The sequence below is a fragment of the Helianthus annuus genome, chromosome 15 (genome assembly GCF_002127325.2).
Source record: "Helianthus annuus cultivar XRQ/B chromosome 15, HanXRQr2.0-SUNRISE, whole genome shotgun sequence".
NCBI classification, from domain to species: Eukaryota; Viridiplantae; Streptophyta; class Magnoliopsida; order Asterales; family Asteraceae; genus Helianthus; species Helianthus annuus.
In genome coordinates this window covers 55,834,447-55,846,673 of record NC_035447.2, presented here as the reverse complement: position 1 = coordinate 55,846,673, position 12,227 = coordinate 55,834,447, and the positions used below count along the sequence as shown (strand labels likewise).

Below are 12,227 nucleotides of genomic sequence, written 5' to 3'. Positions count from 1 at the left end.
TCATATTTTGGCCTTCCAACTTGTGTGTATGCTTCCAATACTCCATAATGCTTCCCGAAAACCTTCCGTCAAGCTCCAAAAGCCATCCGTTATGCTCCGAGTACATGTAAATCAAAATCAACTCAAAGTAACCCGTTTTCATACACATAATCATGTAAAACCTCATAATTAAACACTTTAAAACATGATTAAACACCCTCACATCAGTAAGTTGCATCGTTTACTGGTTTTCCTGGGGTGTCACAGTAACTGAGTTTGGTAGTAAGTCTGCTGGTACCAAAGACGTACCATCTTCTAGTACTGAACCTAGGAAACATACTAGGGTCAGGAAAGCCAAGTCTTTTAGCTCTGATTTTCATCTTTATTTGGTGGAAGGAACCAGGAATGGGGTTGAACATCAGTATCAATAGTGTTTCAATATTGAGGAGGATCCTAAGACATACAGTCAGGCAATGGCATCTAGGGATGTTGCTTTCTGGAAGGAAGCCATCCAAGATGAGATGGATTCTATGATGAATAATAATACATGGAAATTGACTGATTTGCCTCCTGGTTGCAAACCTTTGGGTTGCAAATGGATTTTTAAAAGAAAGATGAAAGTTGATGGTAGCATAGATAAGTTTAAAGCCAGGTTGGTTTATAACAACCCTCCTAAATAATTTTCGACACTTCTAATATATTTAAAATACCCCTGTATGTCTTAAAACATACCCCGTATGTGAGAACCAAGCTCAAAATACCATAATAATTAAAAATAAAATAAAATTCTGGTGTCGCTCGCGGGCCGTGTAGAAGTAAGCCTGAGCTTACGCGGGCCGCGACAGCTTAGGTCAGGGCGACACCCTAGCGTGCCACGTGTCAGCATCGTGTCGAGTCTACAACTGGCGAATCAGCATAGCTAGGCCCTACCCCCTATGTCGCGGGCCGTGAAGGACCCTTGTGTGGTTTACGCGGGCCGCGAGGAAGTGGTCGACCAGACCTATAAATTGATGGCTTTGGCTGTCATTTGAATTCGCTCATTTCTCTCAATCTCTCTCAATATTCGGCATAGCAAAGATAATTTCCGAGCATAATACCCTTTAAATAACGAAGTTCTGCCTCGTTGTAAGTATCATAACCCCGATTACGTATTAGATACGTTGCCCGATTGATCCAGGGTTCGGTAACGGCTGTCGAGGTTCTGCCTGACGTAGTCGTTGGAATGCCGTCTCGGGGAGGGTATTACAAATGTAAATATTGGGTTATTATACTAACACGTGCGCATTTGTGTAATTTATAGATAATCACTAGGAAACCCTAAAGGAAAACCTAAAACAACAATGTGAGTAACCTCCTTTTTGCAAAGTGTTTTTACAAAACCTCACACAAATAATAATATATTAAACAGTTAATGAGTATTTGTATTCTACAATTATCTTCGGTATGTTGGGGTTTTGTATACAAAATTTGTTACTACCTTGCGAGGAGTAACATGACCACAAGTCGGGTTGACAGTACCGTGGGTGGTAATTAAAGTAGATAGAAACAAATGTAATTGCGCGACCGCCCTCAATACTGTACAATGGTTTTTCTCAACTTAATTAAACTGAGATTTTACTCACCAGTATTTCCCACTGAAAAAATGTTTTTAAACGCGTTTCAGGTAACAAAATGTGAAAGCCAAATATAAGCCAACTGGACAGCACTGAAGGCTTGGAAAAGTGGCTATAAAGTTAGCTAAAATAAAGAGATGTTTTTATTAAATAAAATAGGGTTTATCCCTATGAAAATGTGTGTACTTAAAACTTGGGATTTTTCCCACGTATTTAATATTATGAAAGTGTGGTATTTTACTCTGATAAAATATTTCCTAACTATGGTCCTGATGAAATTTCCGCTGCCAAAATGATAAACACATATACCACCGAAACTGGCCGCGGCCGCCCGTTCCCGGGTTGTTAGGGGACGGGGGTTGCGACATGGTTATCCAAGGGTTTAGACAAAAGGAAGGAATAGATTTCTTTGATACCTATGCTCCTGTTGTAAGAATTTCCACCATAAGGCTTCTTTTAGCTCTTGCTTTAATTCATAACTTGGTAATTCACCAAATGGATGTCAAGACCGCGTTCTTGAATAGTGAATTGGATGAAGAGGTATACATGAAACAACCTGAGGGTTTTGTATTACCTGGACAAGAGCACAAGGTGTGTAAACTCCTCAAATCATTATATGGTTTGAAACAAGCACCTAAGCAGTGGCATCAAAAGTTTGATGAGGTAATTTTATCTCATGGATTTCTTCTAAACCAAGCTGATAAGTGTGTCTACAGTTGTAACAACCCGACTTTTGAAGTCAAAGTCAAAGTCAAAGGAAGAAGAGATTTCTAATAAGATCTGTCATTTCTGACTTAATTATTGCTTGTACTCTCGAACCTCGATAATCGATACTTTAAGTGTACACTATTTTGTTTTACGGTTTGTAATATGTGAAGTCACAATGCGATAAACGCAATTAAGCGCTAATCTATTTAACTTTATCTCATCGCAATCGCAGTATTGGTATTGTTCTATGTGTGTGTGTTATTATGTGTTGCTTGTGCATGTTTATATATGTTAAAGGTGTTATTCGAAAACGCAATCGCCACTCTATCACAACGCAATTTAATCGCAACCGCTAAACGCAAGGTTACTTATGTTGTTGTATGTTAGTTATGTTATTTGTGTAACTATTATTTAAAACTATCGCATCGCTTACTCGCAACTCGCTAAAACACATCGCAACGCTCAACGCACGAAACGGAAGTCGGAAACTAACTCACACGTGTCGTTCGATCGAACGACCGTTCGATCGAATGGTCATTCGACCGGATGACCATCCGACCGGAATATCATATGAAGAACTAGGGTTTAGTATGAATCAATCAACCAACGATTAACAATAAACAATGATTAAGCAATTACCTTGAATTGATTCTAAACAGAAAGAGGAAATCAAGAGTGATGAAGAACTTGTGCCAATGATGATGATGATGATGATTGCCAGAGATAATCAGAGAATATGCAAGTACGTGTTTTGGTTGTGTGTGGTGATTAGTGAATGATTAGGGTTAAGAATGATTAGGATTTCACTAATTATATACATCCCCAAGTATTAACTTTTACATAAGTACACCATCTCAAAATAATTCACAGTTTGACCACCAAGTTCATACATTTGACAAATCTTTCATCGGTAACACATAACCATGCTCAAATACAATATACTTAACTGAATAAAAATGTTACAGTTTCACAGCAAACTAATTGTGCAAGTAAACAACTAAACAAACAATGAACGTGTAATAAATGTGAAAATGGAATCTTGGAAACTCGAGTTGTCACATTATCCCCAACTTGAAAGAAATTTAGTCCCGAAATTTAGCATGCGGTTACTGAGGAAGCTAGGTAAGTGATCGATGTCGTAAGGTCGGTCAAAAAATAAAGTAAAGTGTCCTATTCACCTTTTACTAGTAAAGGGCAAGTAAGGTGTCGAATCCACGGGGAATCAGTGGAAAGTATGAAAGTTCGTTGCTTTAAGTACCATCTACGTCTAAACTAATTGCTTTTTTCAGTTTTTAGAATGATTGTGAAAACAAAATAAATTAGATTTGTACACAATTATGAGAAGAGGGACCAATCTCCGGGTTTTCAGTTTGTGTAGAAACACGGGTAACCTAATTACTACCAATTGGAAATCACATAGACATGATTTGCTAACTACTTGTTTTGATAAATAATTAACAGATAATATATTTGATTGCAATGATCCACGATCGAAATCGAAAGATTGATGCAACTGAATAGTAACCTAGATAATTACCAATCCTAGATTTCATAAACATGAACAAGTTCAATGGTTAAAGGTTGAAGACAATGACAACTTAGAATTTAATCCCAATTGTTGATGAAAAAAACCAAATAACTGATGAACAAGTATGCAAATGATAATCCAACAATGTTTAATCAAAAACAAATAAACAATAAAGATAAACTAACCGAATGATTAGTCAAATCTCAATCCAAAAGTTTGTAAAACTAAGTCAACCCGGTTCCTAACACAAACCCTAGTCCCGGAGATGATCACGGGTGGTTTAGCCGCTCATGTTCTTGATTTGATCTTCAATCTTGATGAGGAATTGCATGATTGATGATTGGATTGAGGTTTGGATCTCCAAAATTCGTCCTTGGGAAGTGGAAAACGGCTAGGGTTAATGATAATTTCGTTTGGGGAATGTTTGTGCTTAAATATGGTGGAAAAACAAGAAATTCGCAAGTCAGGTCTGGGTTCAGCGCCCAGTGCGCTGAAATCAGCGCCTAGTGCGCCAAATGGTACTTTCCTTCTGTGGTGCGCTGAAATCAGCACCTAGTGGCGCCGACTGCTACCGAACTTCCCGTTTTTCATATTTTGGCCTTCCAACTTGTGTGTATGCTTCCAATACTCCATAATGCTTCCCGAAAACCTTCCATCAAGCTCCAAAAGCCATCCGTTATGCTCCGAGTACATGTAAATCAAAATCAACTCAAAGTAACCCGTTTTCATACACATAATCATGTAAAACCTCATAATTAAACACTTTAAAACATGATTAAACACCCTCACATTAGTAAGTTGCATCGTTTACTGGTTTTCCTGGGGTGTCACAGTAACTGAGTTTGGTAGTAAGTCTGCTGGTACCAAAGACGTACCATCTTCTAGTACTGAACCTAGGAAACATACTAGGGTCAGGAAAGCCAAGTCTTTTAGCTCTGATTTTCATCTTTATTTGGTGGAAGGAACCAGGAATGGGGTTGAACATCAGTATCAATAGTGTTTCAATATTGAGGAGGATCCTAAGACATACAGTCAGGCAATGGCATCTAGGGATGTTGCTTTCTGGAAGGAAGCCATCCAAGATGAGATGGATTCTATGATGAATAATAATACATGGAAATTGACTGATTTGCCTCCTGGTTGCAAACCTTTGGGTTGCAAATGGATTTTTAAAAGAAAGATGAAAGTTGATGGTAGCATAGATAAGTTTAAAGCCAGGTTGGTTTATAACAACCTTCCTAAATAATTTTCGACACTTCTAATATATTTAAAATACCCCTGTATGTCTTAAAACATACCCCGTATGTGAGAACCAAGCTCAAAATACCATAATAATTAAAAATAAAATAAAATTCTGGTGTCGCTCGCGGGCCGTGTAGAAGTAAGCCTGAGCTTACGCGGGCCGCGACAGCTTAGGTCAGGGCGACACCCTAGCGTGCCACGTGTCAGCATCGTGTCGAGTCTACAACTGGCGAATCAGCATAGCTAGGCCCTACCCCCTATGTCGCGGGCCGTGAAGGACCCTTGTGTGGTTTACGCGGGCCGCGAGGAAGTGGTCGACCAGACCTATAAATTGATGGCTTTGGCTGTCATTTGAATTCGCTCATTTCTCTCAATCTCTCTCAATATTCTGCATAGCAAAGATAATTTCCGAGCATAATACCCTTTAAATAACGAAGTTCTGCCTCGTTGTAAGTATCATAACCCCGATTACGTATTAGATACGCTGCCCGATTGATCCAGGGTTCGGTAACGGCTGTCGAGGTTCTGCCTGACGTAGTCGTTGGAATGCCGTCTCGGGGAGGGTATTACAAATGTAAATATTGGGTTATTATACTAACACGTGCGCATTTGTGTAATTTATAGATAATCACTAGGAAACCCTAAAGGAAAACCTAAAACAACAATGTGAGTAACCTCCTTTTTGCAAAGTGTTTTTACAAAACCTCACACAAATAATAATATATTAAACAGTTAATGAGTATTTGTATTCTACAATTATCTTCGGTATGTTGGGGTTTTGTATACAAAATTTGTTACTACCTTGCGAGGAGTAACATGACCACAAGTCGGGTTGACAGTACCGTGGGTGGTAATTAAAGTAGATAGAAACAAATGTAATTGCGCGACCGCCCTCAATACTGTACAATGGTTTTTCTCAACTTAATTAAACTGAGATTTTACTCACCAGTATTTCCCACTGAAAAAATGTTTTTAAACGCGTTTCAGGTAACAAAATGTGAAAGCCAAATATAAGCCAACTGGACAGCACTGAAGGCTTGGAAAAGTGGCTATAAAGTTAGCTAAAATAAAGAGATGTTTTTATTAAATAAAATAGGGTTTATCCCTATGAAAATGTGTGTACTTAAAACTTGGGATTTTTCCCACGTATTTAATATTATGAAAGTGTGGTATTTTACTCTGATAAAATATTTCCTAACTATGGTCCTGATGAAATTTCCGCTGCCAAAATGATAAACACATATACCACCGAAACTGGCCGCGGCCGCCCGTTCCCGGGTTGTTAGGGGACGGGGGTTGCGACATGGTTATCCAAGGGTTTAGACAAAAGGAAGGAATAGATTTCTTTGATACCTATGCTCCTGTTGTAAGAATTTCCACCATAAGGCTTCTTTTAGCTCTTGCTTTAATTCATAACTTGGTAATTCACCAAATGGATGTCAAGACCGCGTTCTTGAATAGTGAATTGGATGAAGAGGTATACATGAAACAACCTGAGGGTTTTGTATTACCTGGACAAGAGCACAAGGTGTGTAAACTCCTCAAATCATTATATGGTTTGAAACAAGCACCTAAGCAGTGGCATCAAAAGTTTGATGAGGTAATTTTATCTCATGGATTTCTTCTAAACCAAGCTGATAAGTGTGTCTACAGTTGTAACAACCCGACTTTTGAAGTCAAAGTCAAAGTCAAAGGAAGAAGAGATTTCTAATAAGATCTGTCATTTCTGACTTAATTATTGCTTGTACTCTCGAACCTCGATAATCGATACTTTAAGTGTACACTATTTTGTTTTACGGTTTGTAATATGTGAAGTCACAATGCGATAAACGCAATTAAGCGCTAATCTATTTAACTTTATCTCATCGCAATCGCAGTATTGGTATTGTTCTATGTGTGTGTGTTATTATGTGTTGCTTGTGCATGTTTATATATGTTAAAGGTGTTATTCGAAAACGCAATCGCCACTCTATCACAACGCAATTTAATCGCAACCGCTAAACGCAAGGTTACTTATGTTGTTGTATGTTAGTTATGTTATTTGTGTAACTATTATTTAAAACTATCGCATCGCTTACTCGCAACTCGCTAAAACACATCGCAACGCTCAACGCACGAAACGGAAGTCGGAAACTAACTCACACGTGTCGTTCGATCGAACGACCGTTCGATCGAATGGTCATTCGACCGGATGACCATCCGACCGGATGGCCATCCGATCGAAAGGCCATCCGATCCGTTTCCTTTGCACCGCCTTTATCACCCTCACACTATAAATACTCAGCAGTCACATCACTGTTCACGTGATGTGACAGCTCCCTCCGACCCAGTGCATTCTCAGGCTATTTTCTCTCGATTCCTCGCGATTCTTGTAAGCTTTCACTCCAAATCTTGTACTTCTCTCATCTACACACACTTTCACATCATCTTCTCCAATAAATCACAACTTTTCACCGTAAAATCACTGGATTCGGGCTGTTCTAGGGTGACGTCATCATGGAGTTCTTATGAACATTGAAGTGTGACCTCATCTCATCAAGAACGGTTTGGATTTGATGGATTTCCACAATGTTTAAACATTGATTTCACCTAAATTTAAACATTTTTCAAGTGTTTTAAACTTTTCTTCAAACATTCTCCACTTTTACTCAAAACAGGTAGAAATCTGAGCTCGTTCAGCCCTTCTACTCATTCTCTAGTGCCGGTCTGAGAACGGATTACTATCGAGGAGACGACCGATTCACGGGTTGAACATGAAACTTCATCTTGAACAATTAAGTCTGATCGAAGGGGGTGATTCCCGTCCGATCGGATGAGCTAAACTGGGTATGGTTTCTGTTGTTTAACATGTCATCATGCCGTCTCGGTCACACCGCACACTTTTAACTTAACAAATTTTACAAGTTCTTTAAACGAAACAGGTTAACTCAATTGGATAGTCATCCGATCGGATCACTATTCGATCGAACGACTATTCAACCAGGTTCCTTGATTTTATAAGTTAAACACTTGAAGTTTTGGAAAGTTTCAAGGAATATCAGTTTCAAGCGAAAGGCCATCCGACCGAACGGTCATCCGTCCGGATGACCATCCGACCGGATGACCTGATATTTAGAAACACTTCACAAATTTTAAAATGCTACAACGAAAACTTCAAAGTTCAGACATTTCACAAACACACTCATTCCAACGAATGACCCTCCGACCGAATGGTCATCCGTCCGGACGGTCATCCGATTGGATCACCATCTGTCCCTCTTCCCACTGATACACTGTTTTACGCACTATTCAACGCTTATACTGTCGTACTGTGATCAGGCTAATCTCTTCAGCGCTCCCTTCAATCCAAGCTTGGGTTTAGTTATTAAACATGAACTATGAGTATACTCGATCCCTTTTTGCTTAACGCACTTTTGGTTGTTACATGCGTTACCTATATCAAATCACATCAACACACAGTGCAAAAACTTTTTATACGCTAACCGCTCTGCATGTTATATGTGTTATTCGATGAATGCTTGTATGTTATGTTTACATAGTGATTGTTGACTGACACCTTAGCAACGATAGTACTATAGTTTGGACTCAGCACCTGTCGTGGACAGCGGTTGCTAAGGCTATTTCTTCACATGTCACAGTGGTGATATGTGTTGCGCATTCTACAACTCGCAGTCATGTCTGTGCATATTTCATTGTTGATAGCTTACATGCTTCACATTTCTACGTGTTACATGCTGGTTATGCGTAAATCGCTTTCGCTACTATTATACTATTAAACTTGTATTCTCACCTTTACACCATGTGTATTGACCTATTTTAACGTATCTGACAGGTGTTTAGGATGCTGTGTTTTGCTGAAACTTGTGGAATCAAGATAGGGGAGTCTAGAAACAAACTAAATAAATTTGAGTTGAAAGAACAATGTTATTGTCTTTGAGAAACTATGTCTGTAATAACTGTTATGCTTGATATGTTATGATATGGGACATGACGTTAAATATTTGGTAATTATAGTTGTTATGGAATTCTCCTGGACAATCTGTTTCGCTCAGTGCCTCACCCCGATGTTTCCGCCATCGGTTGGGGTGTGACAACAGTAGGTTTGAATCCTCTAGTAAAGGAGTGATTATTTGTCTATATGTAGATGATATGTTGATCTTTGGCACTAACCAAGATCAGGTTGATAAGACAAAGACATTGTTGTCTTCGAATTTTGAAATGAAGGATATGGGGAGGCGGATATGATCCTTGGAATAAGGATTAAAAGGAGTAACAATGGTATAACCATGACACAGTCTCATTACATTGAGAAAGTGTTGAAGAAATTCAATCATTATAATTGTTCTCCTGTTAGCACTCCTCTAGATCCTAGCATCTGGTTAATGCCCAATTCTGGTGATTCAGTTTCACAATTAGAGTATTCTAAGGTCATTGGATGTTTGATGTATGCTATGATTAGCACAAGGCCTGACATAGCTTATGCTATGGGTAAGTTGAGCAGATTTACTAGTAATCCTAATGCTCAACACTGTCAAGTAGTGAACAGACTGCTTAAGTACCTAAAAGGAACCATGCACTTTAGTTTATGCTATTCAGGTTTTCCTTCAGTTATAGAAAGGTACTCTGATGCAAGTTGGATAAACAATAAGGAAGATCATTCTTCCACAAGTGAATGGGTGTGTGGAGGAGCTATCTTCTTGGCCTCAAAGAAACAAACTTGCATCACAGATTCAACAATGGAATCTGAATTTGTAGCTATAGGAGCAGCTGGTAAAGAAGCTGAGTGGCTCAGAAATTTGATCTATGAGATTCCATTATGGTCATCTCTATCAGGTGCGATAGTCCAGCTACATTGGCTAAGGCATATAGTCAAGTGTACAATGGGAAGTCTAGACACTTAGGTGTTAAACACAGTATGATCAGAGAATTAATCATGAATGGTGTGATATCCGTTGAATTTGTTAGCTCTAAGCTTAATTTAGCTGATCATCTAACCAAAGGGTTAAGAAGAGATCTCGTGAAGAAATCAGCTAAAGGGATGGGTTTAAGGTCCATTTAAATATCTTATGTCAAGATACCAATTCCCATCTAATACAACGTTAGATGCAGAATTCAAAAAGGAAAGCTTGTCATAACGATATTGGAACACATTAGCAAATCATCCCAAGGTATGTGTTCAGACTGCAAGATAAAGTAGGTTGAAGTTGAAATTTTTTAATAGTTCATTGATAAATTGCAGTACGGGTGTAAGAGTAATGAACTACCTATAAGAATATGAAGTTTAGCCGCTTCAAGAAGCTTTGGACTTGAGCTTTGATATATTCTTTGAAGGATTAGGACACAGGCTAGTAAAACATTGTGTCAAGTGGAATTTGGATTTGTAAATGTGTGTGTATGTTACCAACATGTATTTAAATGGATAACATGGGTTCAATCTATAGAGACACCCTGTTATTCTAATATTTGTATCATGTAATATACTAAGTGAAAATTCAATCCTCATGACATTTTCATTATACATGCGTTTGTGTTTCTGTGAGGACGGTTAAGTTAATCATGGATACCACTAAAATGGGGGAGGAATGTTGGTTATTTTAGTGTTATCAACGGATTTTAGGGTATTGGATTAACTTGTTGATCGAGGAAGTAACGTCGACGATTAAACGAGTTAGGTGACGCGGGAGTGCGGACTCGTTTAACACGAATGTTATTTGGGCCTGTTAGTTAATTATCAGTTGGGGGTTTGGAAAACAATTGTGGGAATAAATAAAGATATGTCAAAAAGGGGCGTAGAGATCGGAAAAAATCTGGTTTGTAAAGTAGGAGCCGGCGATAAAACGATGTTTTGGATAGATGTGTGGAGTGGGGAGATTCCGTTTCGCGAAAGGTTTCCATTGCTTTATGATCTTGCAAAAAACAAAAGAGCTAAAGTAGTAGATCACTATAAGCGATTAAATGATGGCATCTTATGGGAGTGGGCATGGTTGAGGGTTCCGAATACAGAAGCTGAAAATCATCAAGCTGAAGGACTATTAGCAGTTTTGAACGTAACAACAGTATCGGCAGGGAGTGACAATTGGATCTGGAAAGGTAAAGAAAATGAAGAGTTTGCGGTAAAAAGTATAAGGAATACATTATCAAGGAATCTAAACTTAAATGAACCAACGGACAACTATTTTTGGAATAACTGGGCCGCTAAAAAATGTAGTACGTTCGCCTGGAGAGCGTTAAAAGGAAGAATACCGACGGCGACACAACTTAGACAAAGAGGAGTGCCGATTCCTTCGGATAGATGCAGACTTTGTGATCAGGAGGAAGAAATGCCAAATCATGCTCTTGTAAAATGTAGAGAAGCAAATGGAGTATGGGAACAAATCGGCTGTTGGGTCAAGGCAGAAACAATTACACAACAGGAAACTCTTGGTGAGATGTTTGATGCACTAGAAGACTACAACTGGCCTAAGAAAAAAAAGAAGATGGTGCATGCAATTTTACTGTTGACAACTTGGGTTATATGGAAGAATCGAAATGAAAAGATATTTAGAGGAAAAAGTGGAGAAATATTTAAGATGGTTGAAGAAATAAAAGAGGAATCGTTCCAATGGATGAAGCATAAATCAAAGGTACAACGGATGTCTTGGGAGGATTGGATATACTTTTCTTGGTGAATTTTGAACAAACTGTATCGATAGTGTAATTTTGAGCAAAACTTTTGATGTACTGTATTTGGGTTTCATAGCTTCTTGCTGTGAACCTTTTGGTTTGATAATAAAATGGGTTCGTATTTGCTATTCAAAAAAATAATAGTTTGGGCTTAACATATTTTATATTAATTAATATAATGTTTTGTTAAAAACCTATTAGTAAATAATTGTAATTAACAATTGTTATTGTTATGTTAATAAATACCATTAGAATGGTTAAAGCCTATTATTTTACCATTATGTCTTGATGATGAGCCGCAAACTGATTTTGGGACAAACAAAGAATCCATAAATTTTTTTTTTTTTGTTTTAAATTGAGGCCATATTTAGAAGTGTGGGTAGACTTCAAAAACACTCGATGGAAAAGAACAAGGGGTACGCACAAAAGATAAGGAGACTTATAGTTACTTTTTGTGCTCTTCACAATTCAACATCACATATTCATCAAATCCC

General features: G+C 38.2%; 1 protein-coding gene across 1 annotated transcript; it reads left to right on the top strand.

Moving 5' to 3' along the window:
• The first annotated feature begins 10,844 nt into the window (after nucleotides 1-10,844).
• LOC110913752 lies at nucleotides 10,845-11,836 on the top strand. Its single transcript, XM_022158574.1, has 2 exons — nucleotides 10,845-11,693; nucleotides 11,810-11,836. Exons 1-2 carry the CDS (start codon nucleotides 10,845-10,847, stop codon nucleotides 11,834-11,836), a joined length of 876 nt encoding a protein of 291 aa, XP_022014266.1.
• The last annotated feature ends 391 nt before the right edge of the window (nucleotides 11,837-12,227 follow it).